At 42.5% G+C, this 22,873-nt stretch overlaps 1 protein-coding gene across 1 annotated transcript in view; it reads left to right on the top strand.

The window, feature by feature from the left end:
* Positions 1-238: 238 nt before the first annotated feature.
* Positions 239-22,873, top strand: part of rad51 (RAD51 recombinase) — a 94,056-nt gene continuing 71,421 nt past the window's right edge. The window contains exons 1-2 of the mRNA XM_067990969.1: positions 239-320; positions 15,676-15,813. Coding sequence (XP_067847070.1) covers positions 240-320; positions 15,676-15,813 — 219 coding nt within the window. The 5' untranslated portion in view covers position 239. The remainder of the gene's footprint in view (positions 321-15,675; positions 15,814-22,873) is intronic.

Genomic DNA, 22,873 nt, shown 5'->3' with positions numbered 1-22,873 from the left:
GAGTAGGTCTGGTAGTGGTACGTTTACATTAATAACTCATTTTATTTGAGATTGCTTATAATACTCCTACTACTCTGTCTCTCTTTTTTTGTATCAATTGTTTTGAGTTGAAAGTAAACTTGGTTTGGTACAGGGGATGGTTTGTGGAAACAATTTGATCTGATAGAACTGCTGAAATGATGGTGCTGTCTCCATAATTCTTTGACCGTTATAATTTTATTTAACTTTGTAGTACCAAAATGGCAATGCAAGCACGAACTGAGGAAAATGCTGCAGTTGAAGAGGAAAGCTTTGGGCCACAACCTATATCTCGTTTGGAGGTAAGTTTTTTTTTAAACAATCTTGAGATTGTTGGAAGGAGATTAAATTTGACCCTATTTTTTTCTATCCCACGTACGTCAGTTGCATTTCTCTTCTTGTAGTTGGGTAAGTTTTGCTCATGGCTCTGTCCTTCAGGTGGATCTATCTAATTCTTCAGTCAGTGTTCTCATTTAAGATTTCAGTAAAGTGTAATGGTGGGCATGTGACATTTTCCTACTATGTCCACTTAAGTGTGGTAAAGCGCTCAGGAGTTCAATTTAAAACTGCACTCTGCCTTTCCAAGTTTTGGAGAGCATCTTGAGCTGTGTTACACAAGGATGAAGTACTGGTAATTATAAATTTGAAAAATTCACTCAAACCTCCAACCCTTTTTTTTTGTGTGGCCCCAACTGTCATGACACCTCTGCTGATGTCATTGTGATAAACTGTTCCTCCACTTCTGTCTTTGAAGCCCCTGTTTCAACAAATCAGTCACTGCTTCTTGTGCTCTGGGACAATCCCCATCTTTGCTCCTATGTCAGGCAGTCACAAACTCAAATGTAACTGGTGCACAACTGGTGTAGGCGTCTATTGCCAAATTTGACTCGACCATATCAAGCATTATTGTGCTATGCTCTCTTCAACCAAATCCACCTACCACTTTAGGATCATACTGGAAGGCAAAGTCGACCCAAGGCGGCTTCTCTCCATGTCTAACTGCCTCCTCAAATCCCTTTTCTCCTGTCCTTCCAATCTTTACCTGCAATACTAAGTGCAAAGGGGCCATGGAATTCATCGTGATTGAAACCATTTTTGCAACTGCTTCTGCCACCTTCTTCCTCCCCATTTCAGCCTTGTTCCTCTGGCACTCTGCAGTTTCTCTCCCATTTCCCCATTGCTCTCTCCACACATCTTTTTCATGAGACCCACCTCCAGCTTTCTTGATCACTCAACCTCCCCAACCCTGTGAGAACCTATTGTGGCTCTTATTGTTAATGGGTTCCTTTGCTCAGGCATTGTCCCTACCATTTTGAAAAGTGCCATCACCCCCTTCTCAATAAACCTACCTTTGACCTATTTCTAACTGCCACCGCTTCTTTAGCTTCTCTCTTTTCTACGGTTCTCAAACATGCTATCAACTCCCAATTGCCCATCTGCCTTCAGGCCTTCGCTCTGCACTTGTCCAATTGATGGATAACAACAACTGTAATTTAAATAACATCCTTCATGTGGAAAAGCATCCCAAGGTATTCTACAGGGATGTGAGGAATATGGGCACTGAGCCACAGGAGAGATTTGGAGGGGTGACCAAAAGCTTGGTCAGGGATGTAGGTTTTAAGAAGGCAATGAAGATAGAGGGGTTGAGGGGGGATTTAAGAAGGGAATTCCAGACTGGGGACTTCGGCTTCTAAAAGTGCAGTCACCAATTATTGGACAAAACAGGAGCAGATGTCGGAGGAAAAGAGTTTGGGGTGGGGGGGTGGTTGTTGGACAGGAGGTTATGGAGATGGGGAAACGGGTGAGGTCATGGAGGGACTTAAAGATGAGGGCAGGAATTAAAAAAATTATGATAGGGCTGGAAGCCGCATGTTGATCAGTGAGGGAGGGTGCGGGGGGTGCTGCATGGGTAAGTTGGACTTGGCTTAGGATGGGATATGAACAGCAGCATTTTGGGAGAACTGGAGTTTATGGATGATGGAGGGTGAGTTGCTGGCAAGGAGAGCATTGGAGTAATTGAATCTGGAGGTGACAAAGGCATTCATGAGGGTTTCAACAGCGGATGGGTTGAGCTGGGATGGAGGCAGTTCAGTGTTGTGGAGATAGGTGGCACATGGAGAAGAAATGGGGCTGGAAACTTAACTTGAGGTCAAACTGGATGCTGAAGTTGCGAACAATCAGTTGAGTAGAGGAGACTGAAAAGGAAGAGGCATGGATGGCAATAATTGGCTAACATAGAAACATAGAAAATAAGAGCAAGAGTAGGCCATTCGGCCCTTTGGGCCTGCTCTGCCATTCAAAATGATCATGGGTGATTGTCTAACTCAGTACCCTGTTCCTGCTTTTTCCCCATATCCCTTGACTCCTTTAGCATTAAGAAATATATCTATCTCCTTCTTGAATACATCTAATGACTTGGCCTCCACTGCCTTCTGTGGTAGAGAATTCCACAGGTTCACCACCCTGAGTGAAGAAATTTCTCCTCATCTCAGTTCTAAATGGCATACCCCATATCCTGAGACACTGACCCCTGGCTCTGGACTCCCCAGCGATCGGGAACATCCTCCCTGCATCTAGTCTGTCCAGTCCTGTTAGAATTTTATATGTTTCGATGCGATCAGATCTCATTCTTCTAAACTCTAGTGAATATAGGCCTAGTCGACCCAATCTCTCCTCATATGTCAGTCCTGCCATCCCAGGAATCAGTCTGGTAAACCTTTGTTGCACTCCCTCCATGGCAAGGACATCCTTCCTCAGATAAGGAGACCAAAACTGCACACAATACTCCAGATGTGGTCTCTCCAAGGCCCTGTATAACTGCAGTAAGACATCCCTGTTCCTGTACTCAAATCCTCTTGCAATAAGGCCAACATTTTTTTTATTCGTTCATGGGATGTGGGCGTTGCTGGCGAGGCCGGCATTTATTGCCCATCCCTAATTGCCCTTGAGAAGGTGGTGGTGAGCCGCCGCCTTGAACCGCTGCAGTCCGTGCAGGTGCAGTTCACCTTCCTAACTGCTTGCTGCACCTGAATGCTCGCTTTCAGCGACTGGTGTACAAGGACACCCAGGTCCCGTTGCACCTCCCCTTTTCCCAATCTATCACTATTCAGATAATCTGCCTTTGTCTTTACCAGAAAAGTGGATAACCTCACATTTATCCACGTTATACTGCATCTGCCATGTTCTTGCCCACTCACCCAACTTGTCTAAATCACATTGGAGCCTCTTTGCATCCTCCTTACAGCTCATCCAAATCATTGATATATATTGTGAATAGCTGGGGCCCAAGCACTGATTCCTGTGGTACCCCACTAGTCACTGCCTGCCACCTGGAAAAAGAACCCTTTATTCCTACTCTCTGTTTCCTGTCTGTCAACCATTCTCAATCCATGCCAGTATATTCCCTCCAATCCCATGTGCTTTACTTTTGCACACTAACCTCTTGTGCGGGACCTTATCAAAAGCCTTCTGAAAATCCAAATACACCACATCCACTGGTTCTTCCCTATCTATTCTACTAGTTACCTCCTCAAAAAAAACTCCAGTAGAGGAGAGGGGGTGGATCCATTGTTCTTGGTCCCCAGCACAAATTCTGTACGCTCACCATCGACTACATCCCTCCCTCCCCAACTGTGTGCAGTTTTGGTCTCCTTATTTAACATAATTGCTTTGGAGGCGGTTCAGAGAAGGTTCACTCGACTGATTCCTGGGATGAGGGGGTTATCTCATGAGGAAAGGTTGGACAAGTTGGGCCTGTATACACTGGAGTTTAGAAGAATGAGAGGTGATCTTATTGAAACATATAAGATCCTGAGGGGACTTGGAGGGGTAGATGCTGAGGGGAGGTTTCCCCTTTTGGGAGAGACTAGGACTAGGAGCCACAGTTTAAAAATAAGGGGTTTCCCATTTAAGACTGGGATAAGGAGAATTTTTTTTCTCTCAGGAGGGTTGTGAGTGTGTGGAACTCCTTTCCCCAGAGAGCGGTGGAGGCAGGGTCATTGAATATTTTAAGGCTGAGTTAGATAGATTCCTGATTAACAAGGGAGTCAAAGGTTGTGGTAGGTAGATGGGAAAGTAGGGTAGAGGTCACAATCAGATCAGCCATGATCTTATCAAATGGCAGAGCAGGCTCAAGGGGCCGAATGGCCTACTCCTGCACTTAATTCGTATGCTCGTATGTACATATGTTCATAACTGCTGTATCGGGCCCCTTCATGTGGTAGGTTCTCATTGACTCAAGTTGTTAGTAATTTCCATTCTGTATTTATCTATTTCAGCCTGTTCATTTAAATTATGTGCTGCTTGTATTTGCTAAAGACTTTAAATGCTGATCATTGCATTGTAGGGGCTGTCTGGAGATAACAAATGAACTGATCTTAAGGCTGCGAGACATTGCTGGCTCAGAATGGTTTGTCCAAATATGTTATGACTTTAAAAGATTCATTTTATGCTTTCTGAGGCATTAATCGTAGTATGTTACAACACAGAAGGAGGCCATTTGACCCATCTTGCCTGTACCGGCTCTTTCCCTATAGCCCTCCAATTTTTTTTCCTTAAAGTATTTATCCAATTCCCTTTTGAAAGTTATTATTGAATCTGCTTCCACCACCCTTTCAGGCAGTGCATTCCAGATCATTACAACTCTTTTTAAAAAAAATAAATAAATTTCCTCATGTCGCCTCTGGATCTTTTGCCGATCACCTTAAATCTGTGTCTTCTGGTTACCGACCCTTCTGCCGCTGGAAGCAGTTTCTCCTTATTTACTCTATCAAAGCTGTTCATGATTTTGAACACCTCTATCAAATCTTCCCATAACCTTCTCTGTTCTAAGGAGAACAACCCTAGCTTCTCTGATCTCTTCATACAACTGAAGTCCATCATCACTGGTACCATTCTAGTAAATCTCTTCTGTTCTCTCTCTAAGATCTTGACATCCTTCCTAAAGTGTGGTGCCCAGAATTGAACACAATACTCCAATTGAAGGCTAATCAGTGTTTTATAAAGGTTTAGCATAACTTCCTTGCTTTTGTACTCTATGCCTCTATCAACTTGTCCTGCCACCTTCAAAGATTTGTGTACATACACCCCCAGGTCTCTCTGTTCCTGTACCCCCTTTAAAATTGTACCATTTAATTTATATTGCCTCTCCTCTTTCCAAAATGTATCACTTCACTTCTGTGTAAATTCCATCTGCCTTGTGTCTGCTCATTTCACCAGTCTGTCTATGTCCTCCTGAAGTCTGTTACTATCCTCCACATTGTTTGCCTCGTTTACGAGTTTCGTGTCATCTGAAAACTTTGAAATTATACCATGTATACCCAAGTCCAGGCCATTAATATATATCAAACAGTCCTAATGCTGACCCCTATGGAATACCACTGTCTACTTTCCTCCAGTCTGAAAAACAACTGTTCACCACTGCTCTCTGCTTTCTATCCCTTAGCCAATTTTGTATCCATGCTGTCACTGACCCTACAATCCCATGGGCGTTAATTTTGCTTACAAGTCGATTATGTGGTACTTTATCAAATGCCTTTCGAAAGTCCATATATACATCAACTGCACTACCCTCATCAACCCTCTCCATTACTTCATCAAAGAACTCAATCAAGTTAATTAAAAATCCATTAACAAAGACATAAGATTCTAAAAAAGATAATTTTAATTTTAAAAAAATATTAATGAAAATAGTCTGACTAAGGAGCTAAATTAACAAATAAAAATGCTATCACTTACCTGGGGCATTGACAGAATGTAAAGCATGGACTGAGAAAATGCTGTTCAGTCCATTGTATATCATTCAGTGATTGAGCTCAGTAAGTCCTGCTAGCTAGTTACTCCAAAGATAATCAGGGCTCGCTGAATAACCCTCTCCCCAATCAATTTGTTGATTTTTCGGTATTTTGTTTAATGAAGATTATCGATCATAATTCTTTCAAACTTTTGAAAGAAATACTGATGGGGTGACTTGTTTTTTGCCACATCTTTTCCTAGTCTCTACCCAAATCCTCTTTTTGATGGTTTGTTGGAGGGAATGGTTTTTCGGCTAGGCATAAAATTGAAATGGTTCCTGTTCATCATGGTCACGTCTGCTGTAAATTGCCACTAAAGCCCATATTGAAAATCTCTACCCCTTTGTGGGTATTTTTGATTAGATTTCTAATGTATTTACACAGTGTGCTGTGAACTGGTCTTTCGTGCTACTCATTTGAGCTGCGGTTTCAGGAGTGCTGTTGACAGCACAAAGTTAATTTGTTCCACCTGCAGGATAATGGACTGACTTCCTGACTGATTACTAGGAATTTCAGACGTTTGCATTGGAACTATTGTAATAAGAAAATTAATGTTGTTGAAATTTTTAAGTAACCTTGGGGTTAGAGTGCCAATTTGTATGGACTGTTAATCCTAAAGTCTCCAGAGTACCTAGCAGCAGAAGGTTTAACGTATCTTAAAAGATAAAGCCTCAATGCATCTGTAGAATCATATCTAATTACATGAATGTAATTGAATGTTTAATTTTGTAGACATAGCCATTTTGGCTCATTTTAAGTTTGTGAACTTTGTGTAATTTGGACTTGTCACTGAATAACAGTTTTTAGTTCAGAGTCGAGGGTGTAATTTAGAATGTTTGGAAGATTTTGTCTTTAAGTTGAAAATCGGTGCTTGGAGGATTTAAAATCCCCCCCAGGAAGGTAAATTCAGGATGAAAAATAATAATTAGTGTGTGGAGGGGACTTTTGCAAAATTACTTAATCCATAAGAAAATTAAATTTAGTCAGTGTTCCAAATCCCTACCTATTTAACTAATAGTTCTAGGATAACTGCCCCTATACAAATCTAACTAATTCTGGGATATGTATCCAAGTACTTAACTCTGCCTCTCTGCATAAAATCTATTTTGCCAGGAAATAAGGGAGCACCAACAGTGTAGTCCCTCTTCTGTCAATAGGTTATATTATGAGGTGGCATTTAACGATGAATAAATGGTAACCTGAGAATGTAATTGTCAAGTTATTAGGTTTATACTCTAGATACTTCCCCCTCATTCAGCTTCACCAATCACCCCCATAAGTAGACCCCGTCTCTCATATAATCCAGAATGGATCTTTATCTGTCCTGCATTTAGGTAAGTGATTACAAGACCCAGAAGTTGTAACAGATTTTTTTTTCTAGACATAGGCTACTATAAAGTAGCCTCTTTTTGAAAGATAGACCAAGACCAAGGGTCAGCTTTGGACCAATGAATGAAAAGTAAACAGTGTAACACTAAAGTGTACATCACTATAAAACAACAGTAACAACTTTCATTTATGTAGTGCCAAATAGTAAATTGCACACATTAAAGCATTTACAAATTTGGGTCTGGTGTAGATACCTTGGGTTCAGTGATGTAAATTGCTCCCATAAGTGGATCTCACACCCTTTGTGCCTTTATAGACTCTCGCTGCCCAAAATCTACTGATACGACAGCATAACTCTGTGTGACAATAGTGTCCCCTTGTGATAGGAACCAGATATTCCTATCTTTCACACATGCCCCACATGCCTCCCCAATCCTTTCGAAGGCAGACTAAGAAGACATTGAGTAGGATTAGGCCAGATACAAATAATTAAGTTGCTTTATTTCACAAACAGCAAGGAACATGGAGAACAATGAATTGAGTCTAATCATAACTAATCAGTTAAACTCATCTTTGTATAATACAAAATAAGGAACAGGGTACACTTCCTCACATCAATTTTCTTGTTTGACTTAAACAAAATAACTATTAATGACCTTCCCGCCGCCGCCTTTTGAGTCTGGCCAAAACATGTCCTCGTAGTCTTCTGTTTAAAATTTGACTGACTTTGCAGCCTTTGTTGGACCTGACTGTTGGTGAGTGTTTTGGTCTTTTTTTTAATCTCAGTATTCACAGTCAGAAGGGGAAGTTTGCCTGACACCCAAGGCTGGGTGCCCAGGACCAGAGACTTCCCAGCATGATAGCTGTGAGATGTTTACTGAGAGAGGCTAATGAATTGCTTATTATTACAACTTCAATATCTATTGCAGTAGCATGTTAACCACCTTTCATCTTACTTTTTATAAAAGTAACTGCTAAAAATCCAAAACTTTAAAATTAACTTTTTTTCCAAAAATGGAAATGGAAAAATGGTCAAAGAAGAGATTTGTTACAAAAATTAAGGCATGTATTACAGGGAAATACGATATGCCTAGGAGGTAGAGATAGCTATAGGACTGAAAGCAAGTAGTAAGGGTAAATAGATTTTTTAGATTGTTTGGGTATGGTTAGTGGTATGACCCAGGGATCTGCTGGGACCTCTTGTTTTTCATCAATATAAATGACTTGGATATGGGCACGAGGAACAATATTGAAGTTTGCTGATGCCAAATTAGGGAGTATAGCAGCGGGAAGAAGCATGCAGGAGCATATAATTTAGTGGAGTTGGCAGGTAGGTGACAGGTGTAGAGAAATGTGAAGTTGTACATTTTTGAGGGGAAGGACAAAGTGAAAGGAAGTAAAGCTTAAATGGTAAACTCAATGTTTGAACCCTTCCAATCAAGTTTCCGCCCCTGCCATAGTACTGAAATGGCCCTTATTGAAGTCACAAGTGACATCCTATGTGATGTGACCATGGTAAACTATCCCATCTCATCCTTCTTGACCTGTCTGCAGCCTTCAACACGGTTGACCACACCATCCTCCTCCAACACCTCTCCTCCGTTGTCCAGTTGGGGGGGACTGCCCTCGCCTGGTTCCATTTCTGTCTATCCAGTCGTAGCCAGAGAATCTCCTGCAATGGCTTCTCTTCCCGTTCCTGCTCCCCCATTACCTCTGGAGTTCCCCAGGGATCTATCCTTGGCCCCCTACTATTTCTCATCAACACGTTGTCCCTCAGCGACATCATCCGAAAACACGTCCGGTTCCATGTGTGCGCTGACGACACCTCGCTCTACCTCACCACCACCTGTTTTGACCTCTCCATTGCCTCTGATTTGTCACGTTGCTTGTCCCACATCCAGTATTGGATGAGCAGAAATTTTCTCCAATTAAATATTGGGGAGACCGAAGCCACGAACCCCGTTCTCCAGACATCGACTCAATTCCTCTTTCTGGCTGCTGTCTGACGCTGAACCAGACTGTTTGCAGCCTTGGCGTCCTATTTGATCCTGAGCTGAGCTTCCGATTCATATCTTCTCCATCGCCAAGACCGCTTAACATTGTCTAACTCCGCCCCTGCCTCAGCTCATCTGCTGCTGAAAACCTCATCCATGCCTTCATTACCTCTAGAGTGGACCATTCTAATGCTCTCCTGACTGGCCTCCAACCTTGCACATGCCGTAAACTTGAGCTCATTCAAAACTCTGCTGCTCGTTTCCTAACTCGCACCAAATCCCGTTCACTCATCACCCCTGTGCTCGCTGACCTACATTGGCTCCCGGTCTGGCAACACCTCTATTTCTGATTTTGTTTTCATATCCCTCCATGGCCTTGCCCCTATCTCAAACCTCCTCCAGCCCTAAAATCCTCTGAGATCTCTGTGGTCCTCCAATTCAGGCCTCTTGCACATCCCTGATTTTCATCGCTCCACCATTGGTGGCTGTGCCTCCAGCTGCCTAGGCCCCAAGCTCTGGAATTCCTTCTCTTAAACCCCTTTGCCCCTCTACCTCTCTCTCCTCCTTTAAGACGCTTCTTAAAACCTACCTGTTTATAAAGGCTTTTGGTCATGTCCTAATATCTGCTTATGTGGCTCAGTGTCAAATTTTGTTTCTTAATGCTCCTGTGAAGCGCCTTGGGACGTTTTACTACATTAAAGGCGCTATATAAATAAAAGTTGTCGCAAAAATAAATAAAATACAAACACTGAAAATAATGAAATTACAGAAAATGATGGAATTACACAGAAGGTCAGTCAGCATCTTTTAAAGAGAAAAGATATGTTAACATTTTGTTATCCTCCATCAGAGCTGAAAACCAGATGATAAGGAACCATTTTAGTAGAAAGGAAAGAAACAGACAAAAAAAGAGTAGGGGGAAATAATAGATAATCCAGTGATAGAGAGGGACTTAATGGGTTGAATGACCTGCAAATACTCAGTAGAAGACTGTTGGATGATATAAAAGATCATTGGTGGAATGAGGGAAAGATATATTAAAAGAATAAAAACGAGCAAATAATTGAGGGTGAAAAGATGTGGGAGAGGCCCACACAAACAAAAGGGCTAGAAAATAGGGGAAATAAGATAGCGGTAAAAGAAACTGCAAATGTAGATCTGCAACGAAAACCAAAAATGCTGGAAAAACAGTCCTGGGAAGAGAAAATCAGTGAAATATCAGGGGTGCAGATCCCCCACTACCTTCAAAACCACCCCTGCTGTAAAGAAAATATATAGCTGCAGTCTGAAGTTACTACGGTCAATGTTCAGGCGATAGAGTTGTAGAGTTTTAGAATCAGGAGAATGATGAGGTAGTGTTCCTGAAGCTTGAGTTGAGTTCAGTTAAATCAGTGTAGGAGACCAAAGGCAGAGATCAGAGTGGGGATGGGGAGTTAAAGTGATGAGCCATTGGGCAGTCAGGGTTACATTTGCAGTCAGAACTGAGGTGTTCAGCACAGTATTTGGTCTTGCCAATGTAGAGGAGACATTACAGTGAGCAGTGAAAAAACTATACTAGATTGGAAGATATACACACAAATTGTTTCATGTGGATGAAATATTTAGTTCCTGGGTAGTGGTGTGAGAGGGGGCCAATAAAAGGTCTGTGACAGGGTAAATCCATTACCTAACTTGTGTGCATTTAGTTTTTCCGGGCTATTTGCTGTCTGAGTGACGCCCTCCTTTGGGAAGGAGAGAACTTGCAATTGTTCAGGTGGCTGCCGAATGATGCTATCAGCCTGGACAAAAAGAAGGCAATTGCTTCTTCCCCAGCTGCACAGGAAGATGCCAGAGGAAGGACAGCTGGATGTAAGTGTGGTGGAACAATGAGATGTTTGTGTTTAGTAGAATCATGTTGAAACTGATGGAAGATGATCTGGTGAATTCAGGGGCTTATAAGGTGGAACATGAGACCATGTGAGAGACAGGAGGGGGTGTGAGAGCAGAGGCTTAGGAAATGGAATGGACCCAGTTAAGGTTCCTGTCGACTCACTTTGCTTTCCAGAAGGACTGTTCATTTTACTCTTGTGGTGTAGAAACCTCAGCTGAGGAAAAAGGACAATATTTTAGAAACACTGGTCTGGAAAGTTGAGTCATCCCTGTAGATGAGATGTAGAAAAGGAAGCTGGGTGGGAAGAAACATAATCCATGTAGGATTTGGATTGGAAGATGGTGTTTTCCATATCCTGTTAAAAGACAGGCACAGTTGGTACATATGCGGGTTCAGCAACTTTTATGTGGTGGAAGTGAGTGGAATTGAAAGAGATATTGTTCAAGGGTTGAAGTTGTTAAAGCAAGTTCAGTCAAGCGGTCGTGGATGGGAACTGGTTGGACTGCTTTTCAAGGAAGAAGCGGAGGGCCCGGATGAATGATTACGTCCATGGTGAAAAGGAGACAATTAGTAAAATCATAAAAGCAGCAGAGGGGTCACAGATGTAGGTGGGGTAGGGACTGGGCAAAGCAGGGATGGGAAGAGTAGAGTTAAGAAGACAAAATTAGTTTAGTAGGGTGGGGATAGGCTGAAACAGTAAGATCTCAGAGGTAGTGGAAATCTGGAACTCGCTCTAAAAGGCTGGATCAGTTGAAATTTTAGAGCCTGAGCCGATGAGGGTGAGCCTGAGCCGATGAGGGTGAGCCTGAGCCGATGAGGGTGAGCCTGAGCCGATGAGGGTGAGCCTGAGCCGATGAGGGTGAGCCTGAGCCGATGAGGGTGAGCCTGAGCCGATGAGGGTGAGCCTGAGCCGATGAGGGTGAGCCTGAGCCGATGAGGGTGAGCCTGAGCCGATGAGGGTGAGCCTGAGCCGATGAGGGTGAGCCTGAGCCGATGAGGGTGAGCCTGAGCCGATGAGGGTGAGCCTGAGCCGATGAGGGTGAGCCTGAGCCGATGAGGGTGAGCCTGAGCCGATGAGGGTGAGCCTGAGCCGATGAGGGTGAGCCTGAGCCGATGAGGGTGAGCCTGAGCCGATGAGGGTGAGCCTGAGCCGATGAGGGTGAGCCTGAGCCGAGCTAGGTAAATGGAGTTGCGATACAGATCAGCCATGATCTAATAGAATGATGGAACAGCTCAAGACGTTGAATGGCCTACTCCTGTTTCTATGTTCCTGAGGTGAGATCAGTAATAGTCGGGAAAATCATGGCTGGTGGTCACTAATGGAGTCATGGTCCAGGGGATGTAAAGATTCTTTAAAAGTGGAGGGACAGAGAGAACTAAAGTGAAGTTGCATATATCTTTAAAAGTGGGAGAATAGCTAGAAAAGGTCATAAAGGCAAATGGTGTTCTAGGTTTTATACATTGGGCAATGATCGTGAAAGCAAGAAATTATGCTAAATTTGTACAAGACTTGATCTGGCCACAGTGGGAGTATTACGTGTAGTTCTAAGCATCCCATTATAAAAAGGCTGTTGGGGCCACAGAGAGGCTATGGTGAAATCACCAAAATCACTCTAGCAAGCAGAGGTTGTAGTTAAAAAGAAAAAAAAAACAAAGGCATTGCACTTACATAGCACCTTTCACTACCTCAGGACATCCCAAACTGCTTTAGAACCAATGAAGTATTTTTGAAGTGTTTGAGGGATAAATGTTGGCCAGGACGCTGGGAGAATCATAGAATGATGCAGCACAGAAGGAGGCCATTCAGCCCATCATACCTGTGCAGGCTCTTTGAAAGAGCTATCCAATTATTCTTATAACCCACAAATTTTTCTCCTTCAAGTATTTACCCTTTTGAAAGTTACTATTGAATCTGCTTTCACCACCATTTCAGGCAGTGCATTCCAGATCATCATATGCTGTATTTAAAAAAAAATTCTCATCTCGCCTCTGGTTCTTCTGCCAATTACTTTAAATCTGTGTCCTCTGGTTACTGACCCTTCTGCCACTGGAAACAGTTTCTCCTTATTTATTATATCAATTCCCTTCATGATTTTGAACACTCCTATCAAATCACCCCTTAACCTTCCCTGCTTTAAGGAACTCCCCTGTTCTTCGAATAGTGCCGTGTGATCTTTTACCTGAGAGGGCAGATGAGACCTTGGTTTAACATCTCGTCCAAAAACGGCACCTCCCACAGTGCAGCACTCCCTCAGCACTGCACTGAAGTGTCAGCTTAGATTATGTGTTCAAATCTCTGGCGTGGGACTAGAACCTGCAACCGTCTAATTTGGAGGTGAGACTGCTACCACTGAGCCGTGGCTGACACCTTGAAGACTTTTTTTTTTCACTAGAACAGAACAGCTTAAGGGGGTATCTAATAGTTTTTTCAAGATTATGTAAGGTTTTGCGAGGGTAAATAGTGAATAATTATTTCCACTGGCTGGCAAATCAGTAACACAGGCAGAGTTAGAACTATTACTAGAAGAATGAAGGGAGGGAATACTTTAATGCAAGTGGCTGTTGAGGCAGACACTATTACATGATTTAAAAAGATTTGTATAAGTATTTGTAAAGGAAGAATAAAGAAGGATATAGGGAAAGAGTTTGAAAATGGAAGAGTAGATGGCTTCAGTTTAACAGCTAGCCTTCTCCTATGGTGTAATTTATATGATTCTGTAAGTGCAGTTTTTTTTACTGTCGCTTATTGGTATCAAAATGCCAAATAAGCCTAGTAACAATACAGCTGATGTTCCTCCTGCATGTGAGCCTCTGTATACAGAAGTTCAAACACAAAACTGTGGAAAGGCTTGTTTTTTCAGGCCGTTGTTCTCCCAGTAGCCGCCAGGGTCAATTTTATGAGACATCTGTTTCAGATTTACAGGATAATGTTTGGAGAACGCTGGGAGCATTTCAATGTTGTGTGCTTTGAGTTAGGATTTATAATGTGCTGACATGGAGGTCAATTTTGTGTGCCGTTTCAAAATAAATATACGGATGAACAAAAGAAAATATTTGGGCAATATAAAGCCATAATGTACTGTTGATCAATGTTGGATTATATATGAAATACAATGTATTGAAATTCCAAGGACTGTTGAGTGAGAAGTAGCAGCAATGGTGAATTCTTGCTCTCCTGTAGAAATGTTGAGATTTGACTGTGTAGTGAAATGATGCTTCACAATGAAATTTAGTTCAATTCTTACCCAAATAATGTCAGATGGTGATGTTGAGATATATTTAGGGTTAAAGAAATTCATAGTGGATTTATTTTATTTATAATTGCTTAGGGCAGCAGCTTGATCCTCACATAGAGGGACTCCTCACGGTGCTTTATGGAACTGGGAGGTAGATGATGACCAGGCAATGGGAAAGATATGAATGGTTGGTGGGGGTGGGGTTGGGTGGCGTAAGAATGGTTGAATAGAGAAGCTTTCGGGAGGTTTTTGAAGGAGGGGAGAGGTTAAAAAGGTGATGCAAATAGATGCCTTTTTTATGACTCATCTATGTGCATTTATAAGACTGATATCCCTGTAGGGAATGGCATTGGATTTGTAGTTTCTTTTGTATGCTTGCTTCCCCCCCCCCCCCCCCCCCCACCCCACCACCACCAGCCTTCAACAACACCAACGTATTACATAATGCATTTAACTTGGTAAAAATGTCCCAAGGTTCTTCACTGGAGCGTTATTAGACAAAATTTGATACCGAGACACATAAGAGATATTAGGACAGGTGACAAAAAAACTTGGTCAAAGAGGCAGGTTTTAAGGAGTGTCTTAAAGGAGGAGAGTGAGGTAGAGAGGTTTAGAGGGGGAATTCTAGAGGGATGTGAACATAAGGATGAGAATTTTAAAATAGAGGTGATGCTTGACCGGGAGCCATTGTAGGTCAGCGAGCATAGGGGTGATGGGTGAACGGGACTTGATGCGAGTTAGGATACAGATAGTAAAGCTTTGGATGAGCAGGGTGGAAGGTGGGAGCATTGGAATAGTGGAGTCTGGAGGTAACGAAGGCATGGATGAGGGTTTCAGCAGCAGATGGGCTGAGGCAGGGATGGAGATGGGCAATATTACGGGGGTGGAAGTAGCCGGTCTTGGTGTTGGAGAGGATATGGGAGTCAGAAGCTCAGCTTGTGATCAAATAGGATGCCGAGATTGTGAAGGGTCTGGTTCAGTCTCAAACAATGACCATAGAGGGTGATGAAATCGGAGGCTAGGGGACTGGGACTGAAGACAGTGGCTTTGGTCTTCCCAATATTTAATTGGACGAAATTTCTGCTTATCAATATTGGATGTCGGACAAACGGCGTGACAAATCAGAAGCAGTGGAGTTGCTTTTTGATTCTTTAGGTTCACTTTCTATCCTAAAGTTTCTTAACTTGAGAATCTGACCTTTTTTAAAAACGGAGTGAATGTGACTGGGGATGACCGTCCGTTTTTTTGATGACTCGCATGCGCAGGGCTCCTCTGCCCGTTTTATTTTCTGATCCCCAAAGCACTACAGGACGTAGTAGTGCTATATAACTGTAAGTAGTTGCTTTTATTATGTGCATTGCGATTCAGCTTTAACTTGTAGTTAATGGATTTTAAAGATAGATCTAAAATTGAACTGACTTTGCTTTTATTCTCAGCAAGGTGGGATCAGTGCTAATGATGTGAAAAAGCTGGAAGAGGCTGGTTTCCACACAGTGGAGGCAGTGGCCTATGCCCCAAAGAAGGAACTGCTAAATATCAAGGGCATCAGTGAAGCTAAAGCAGAGAAGATACTGGTAAGAGTGGAACAAAGCCCTGTATCCATTTCAAAATATGTTTTTTTTATATAAAAGAAGTGAGGCTTGAAAGGACTTGCTGCCCACCTGTTCCTCCCTGAATACTGTCTAATAATTTTGTGTACAGCTAAAAAGAAAAGGAAGTTCTGGATTTATATGCCAGCTATTTTTGTAAAGTTTTCAGCTCACATACTGACATTGAAACAAACTTAATTAAGTTGGACATAGCCTTAGTATCAATAGGGAATTCAGGAGAAACTTTACCCCAAGAGTGGCTAGAATGTGGAACTTGCTACCACAAGGATTAGTTGAGGTGACTAGCATAGATGCATTTAAGGAGAAGCTAGATAAACACATGAGGGAGAAAGGAATAGAAGGATATGTTGATAGGGTGAGATGAAGAAGGGTGAGACGAGGCTCCTGTGGAGCATAACAACCGGCATGGACCTGTTGGGCCGAATGGCCTGTTTCTGTGTTGTACATTCTATGTAATATTGAACCCACACAACTAAGACAATCACTTAACGTTTACATTTTTGTACTCCCAATGCCTTCCTTTTTTGCCATTGCACTCTCCTTTCACGCACTCCTATTTTTAAGTGTGTGTGTAATATATATATCTCTATCTATCGATCTTTGCCTAAGATTTGCATACAGAAAACACAGTGAAAAGCCTGATTAACAAACACATGATTTACTACAAAATATGAACTGTAAAAGTGTGAACATGGTCTGAATTACCTTAGTGTAAAGCCATTTGAGCGTGCATAAGCATGACTTATCAATATTTGGTCTTGCTCTGCAAATTTAGATTTTATAATTAAACTTATCCAGCAGTTTGTCCATCCTCTTTGACTTAAGAGAAGAGTCTTTGCAACTGGATATGTTATCTGTAATTTACTGTTTTAGTTGTAACAAACAAAAAAAAATGTAATTGGAATAGCATAAAATTTTAACTTCCTCTTTATAGTCTGCCCCTCCAATCACCAGCTATGTCCAATTTAATGTTTCACCATTTACATTGCTTGCATCTCCAGAAGAGCAGGTGCTGTGCATACATGGATAAACTGGAGGCTGCATGTCTTGAGTAACAGCGTGGATCTCTGTGCCTGCAACATTAGCATTGGACTTTTCACATTTATTTGCACACATGTTGAAATTAAGGGAAGTGAAGCGAGAAGACCCAAAGAACAAGTATTCAATGTTAATGCTAAGCTCTTTAGGTGAGTGGGAGAATAGAAGATAATCTGCTCATTATATTTTGTTTCTTGAGGTAATGGGGCTTCCTCTGGGGGGACAAAAAGCCACCAGATCTTAACATGTTGTACTCGGTAATCAATCCTACTGATTCAGGCTTGTTGAAATATAAGGTATCCTTAATTCGATTGCAGTCATCTTCTCCAAACAGAATCACTCTGAAATGGATGCCGCAAAAGACTCAGCAGAAATACAGTTCATATTAGGAGACCTCAAATTGGTGGCATTGGTTATTGGGTATAGCATGTCAACATCTATTGGCCTTCTGAAACCCCAGAGTGAACTACTTTATTTCAGGAGGGAGAATGAAGAGGTACAAACGTGGGTTCACCTTCAGGCTCTGGAAACAGCTTCTCATACAGATTTTTGTCTATTTCTCTGACCTTGATTTAATATTTGAATGGAGCGGGAGGCACTTCACAGGGTTACAGCTTCAGAGAGCAGGATACCCTTCTTAGGTTACCCCTCACATAGCAACTCCGTGCAATCTGTTGGATTGAATGATAGCTGTCGTACTTTCTCATCAGATAGTGAACCCCAATGCTAAATTCATTTAAATGCCATGCCTTGATTAGTCATATTATAAGAGCCTTCCGCTCCAGCCTCAACTAACTTGATGTTATCAAAGTATCAAAGAGGGGTATGTCCTGAAGTAAAACATTCTAAATCTGCAAATGCAATTAGGCAGCAATCTCAATTTGTGAAAATTATTGTCCTTTACATTTCAGTAGCAAAACAAAGGCAGTTCCAGACGGACCAGGATAGACTGAGAGGGTTTCAATGTTATGGGCATCTGATTCAGGGTATCTCTGTTTGAAAAGGGTGACTGCAGTCAGGCGAGGGGTACCTTGTGTTTCAGCAAATCTAAATCAGCGGAATTGGTTACTGGGTTCCGAGATCTAGTGGCTTTCTGGCGTGCCTCTTCACTCTATGATCCAGAGTTCTAACAGTCATGAGTAACCAAAGAAGCAGAGTTAGTGGGGGAAAAAAATCTGTTGTTCTTTGCTCTTCATGAGATATGTAATGGTGTGCAATGGAAAACTGTTGAACAAAATTGCAGATGATTTTGAATTTTTTTAACATGGGGGAATGAAGAATGGAGGGCTGCTTCTGTGAACACTGCAATTAAGTACTTTTTAATGCTTGGTATAAAGTAATTTAAGTTTTGACTGGTGTCCACTTTTGGGTGGAATTTGAAACAAATAGATGTGTTTTTGGTAAGAGAGCAAATATTGATTATCCTCCTGGGGGGGGGGGGGAAAGAAGGTGTGGTCTCGTGATCAAGGTCCTTCCATGGTGGAAGGTTGAAACCATGTCAACCCTCTGTAGTAGATTTCATAATCCAATATTTGAGCCAGGCAAGTCTGCTATAGCTGTTGCTCAATCAGCTGGCTCATTAACAGGATCAGGAATGTTAGATTGGTCACAGAGAGCTGTGATTCCTCCCATCTGTTCCTCGATAACCCCGCAAACCACTGCCCCAACAGGTAGGATAGTCCTGGCTTGACGAGCGTTGGGAAGCTCATCACTTCTCTTTGCTGTTAGGCTACATCGTCTTAGCTGGTTAAACTCAAGTATTAGCTCTGTGTGCACTTGGGTTTGAGGGGTGTTGACTTGAGCCTTGGCTCTTGCTAACCTGTGTCTGAAGTGTCTGGACTTGGGCAAGAGAGTGGGTGCAAATAGGAATTTAACTAATGCGGATTTCCTAGTAGCTTGGCTTGGAGAGTCCTAAATATAATGGGTTTCTGAGTGCATCAGACACCTGGCTGGCCGAAACACACATTCTGAAGAGAGGGCTATGGTGGGAAAGTAGATAGATGGGGTTGATGTATGAAAAAGTTATAGAATTGTTGGGCCCTAGGGTCCTTTCCTATTGCTAAAAAATCTTGTACCCTTGTGCCTTTTCCCCCCAACAAATCACTTCTGGCCCATTGCTGCCACAGAACAGACACTTGAGTTCTTATTTGCTTTGATTCCTACTTGAACCAATGAAATAGAGAGAACTTGCATTTATATAACTCCTTTTCACATGCTAATGGTTTCCCAAAATGCTTCAGAGCCAGTGAAATAATTTTGAAGTGTAGCCACTGTTTTAGAGGCAAACACGATAACCAATTTGTGCACAGCAAGGTCCCACAAACACAGCAATGAGATAAACGAGCAGTTATCTGTTCTTGGTGCAGGATAAATGTTGTCCAGAACACCTGAAGAAATCCCCTGCTGTTCAAATAGTGCCATGTGATTTTTCTTTTTACATCCACTTGAGAGGGGAGCCTGGGGATTAAAGTCTCATCTGATAGTTCAACACTCCCTCAGTACTGTACTGAAGTGTCGGCCTAGGTTATGTGCTCAAGCCTCTGGAGTAGGGTTTGAACCCACAACCTTCTGACTCAGAGGTGAGTGCTACCACTGAACTAAAGGCTGACACTTGGTGCCAATAGAACATCTACACACCGGAAGCAGCAACGACGACTTGCATTTATATAGTGCCATTAACGTAATGAAATGTCTCACCGAGCCACATATGGAGATATTAGGACAGGTGTGAAGTAGATTTTAATGACCGACTTGAAGAGAGAGAGGTAGAAAGGCAGAGAGGTTTATGAAGGGAATTCCAGAGCTTAGGGCCTAGATAACCGAAGGCGCTATTGCCAATGGTGGGGCGAAGAAAATCGGGGATGCACGAGACCAGAATTGGAGAATGCAGAGTTCCTGGAGAGATTGAGGTGGAGGAGGTTACAGGGATAGGGAGTGGTGAAGCTGTGGAGGGATTTTAATAAGGATGAGAATTTCAAATTTGAGGTATTGCCAGACCAAGAGCCAATGTAGGACGGGGATGATTGGCGAACAGGAATTGAGTGCGAGTTGGGATACGGGCGTCACTTTTGGATGAGCTGAAGTTTAGAGGGTGGAGGATGGGAGGCTGGCCAGGAGAACATTGAAATAGTCGAGTCTCGAGGTAATACAAGCATGGATGAGGGTTTCAGCAACAGATGGGCAGGGGTGGAGTTGGGGGATATCAGAGGTGGAAGTAGGTGGCCCTCGGTGATAGAGGATATGGGGTCGAAAGCTCAGCTGAAGGTCAAGTATAACGCCGAGGTTGCGAACACTATAATTTAGCCTCAGACAGTGGCTGGGGAGGGGGATGAAATCAGTTGGTACGGAACAGTTTGTGGTGGGGGCTGAAGATGATGGCTTCGGTCTTCCCAGTATTTTAATTGGTGGAAATGTCCATTCATCCAGTGGACACGCAGCATGCCAAATCATAGGCGTTGGTGGGGGTGAGGTAGAACTGGTTGTTGTCAGCGTACATGTGGAACGTGACGTGTTTTCGGATGATGTTGCTGAGGGGCAACGTGTAGATGAGAAATAGGGGGCCAAAGTTAGATCCTTGGGGCCTCCAACAGTGCGGGAATGGGAAGAGAAACCATTGCAGGAGATTCTCTGGATAGACGAGTGGAACCGGCGAGGGTAGTCCCACTCAGCTGGACAACGGAGAAGTGTTGGGGGAGGATGATGTGGTTAGCCATGTCATAGGCTGCAGACCGGTCGAGAAGGATGAGGAGGAATGGTTTACCACTGTCACAGTCACGTAGGATGTCATTTGTGACTTTGATAAGGGCCGTTTCAGTGCTGTGATAAGGGCAGAAACCTGATTGGAGAGGTTCAAACATGGTGTGGGAAAGATGAGCACAGATTTGGAGAGGAGAGAGAGGTTGGAGATAGGGTGCTAGTTTGCAAGGGCAGAGAGGTCATGGGTGAGTTTTTTGAAGAGAGGGGTGATGACAGCAGATTTGAAAGGAAGGGGGACAGTACCAGAGGAGAGGGAACCGTTTACAATATGAGCTAACATGAGGGCCAGGAAAAGAAGTTGAGTGGTCAGCAGTTTAGTGGGAATAGGGTTGGGAGAGCAAGAGATGGGTCTCATGGACAAGACAAGCTCGGAGTGGGCGTGAGGGGAGATAGGAGAGAAACTAGAGAAAGATGCGAGTTAAGAACTAGGGCAGGGAGATGGGGCAACACAATATTGCCTTCATTGCTTTCCTCTAACTTGTGGTTTCATGGATGCTTGCACTGAATCAATTGTTAGTGGCAGTAAGTGGCCATTATTGGTGGGTTGCACAGTTCAGTTGTGGGACGTTATACGTGGTTTCGTAGACCGACCGAAATGTTTTAAATATGAATTCTGTCTTTTGTGTTCTAAATGGATGATGCTACTTGTGAATTTGTTGAATGTTTTCCACAAGTCAAGGGTTACTGCACAATTCTTGAATGATGAATACAGGCCTCCATCAATAGCAGAATAAACATAATATTCAGTAACTCCGTATGTGAGTATTGTGAGGCGTGGTTAAATTTAAACAAACTTCTGTGGTTTGTCTGGGTTGTTTTTTGCAAGTTACAAAATATGTATTAACGTCCAGGAATGCCTAGCTTGTTCCTCACAGTGGTGCTCATCCTTCCATCAATTGGTGTGTTTCTCCCAAATGGTATACAGAGATAATGTTTGCACATGTGTGCTGGTTATTACGGCTTCACCTTGGTGGGGTGGTTTGTGTTTGTTTAATTTAGATGCTTTCTATATAATTTTGGAGGTTCTAAAATTTGTAGGGCAGCTGTGTAGCATCATTGGGTTTTCTAATTTGCTGATGGTGAGATTGGTTCCAGTTGACTTGTTGCCTGACTAATTTTTATTCCAAATTTCTCTCCTCCCCCTCTCTTGAAAATGTTGATTCTCACTAGAATATGGTTTGAAAGGACTTCATTTTTCAGGGCGAGGCAATAAATGGAGCCTGGCCAGCACCCTGTGAATATTTTTTTAAAGATGTGTACCTGGGCTGTGTGTGTTGACAGGCTATTTAGATATGTCTCTGAATGGCTGCGATGCCCATGTGATTCTTTTTTTATTGGGTACCAATGCACATGCACTTTCCAGCAGAGATCGTTGGTTAGACACGAGAGGGGTAATTTTGACTCTGTGCGATTAGTGTAAAACAGGTGATAGCGAATCAGCAGCCCACTTTACATCTCTCCTCCTTTTTATTTCCATTGGAGAGATGTAATACGGGCTGCCGATTTGCTCTCCCCCATTTTACAGTACCTCACTAACTCAATTACACCCAGGCGTGAAAACTACGAATGATTTATTTAATTTTCCCCTGTCTAGTCTAGGGGTACTCATGCCAGTTATAGCACTGAAACTGTTGTCATCTGGGGCAATTAACTTGAATGTTTGAAACATTATATTTTGTGTGCATGAGATGGGAATGTATTATGTTGTCTGGAACTTGTAAAAATTTAGAATAATTTTTTTAAAATTTACTAAATTGTGATGAGTTTGAAATTTTGAGATTCTTTTCGTGACAGGAATTTTGATTGGTTTACTGGTCCCATTACAAGTTTCCACTGACTCATGTAGGTTGAAAGATTTCGGCCCTTGTTATATCTTTAGGGCTGTTTCTGGGAATACGTGCTGGTTGACCCGAGATGCATGTTAAACTCTTGCTAGGTGCAAAGCATTGAACAATTCCATGTGCTAGCTACCTGCAGCAAGTTAAGTTTCCAAGTCATTTCATTTTCATGTGATGTCCCATTGTAGCTCCCCTATGACTCAGAAAATGGTACTTGGAATGTGTCAAAGTACGTTTATTTCTTTTTATGTTTCATTTCCTCTGATTAAAGTTTATTTTTTCTTGTACTGATGTAATATGTATCCTGTAGAAAATTAATGTTTGCAAGCTAGGATCTCCTGATGATTCAGGCAATCTGTCAAGAGTAGGTGAACCATACCAACCAGCTTTGA

This window comes from Heptranchias perlo, chromosome 10 (assembly GCF_035084215.1).
Source record: "Heptranchias perlo isolate sHepPer1 chromosome 10, sHepPer1.hap1, whole genome shotgun sequence".
In the NCBI taxonomy this organism is placed as follows: Eukaryota; Metazoa; Chordata; class Chondrichthyes; order Hexanchiformes; family Hexanchidae; genus Heptranchias; species Heptranchias perlo.
This window is presented reverse-complemented; position numbering and strand designations above follow the sequence as displayed.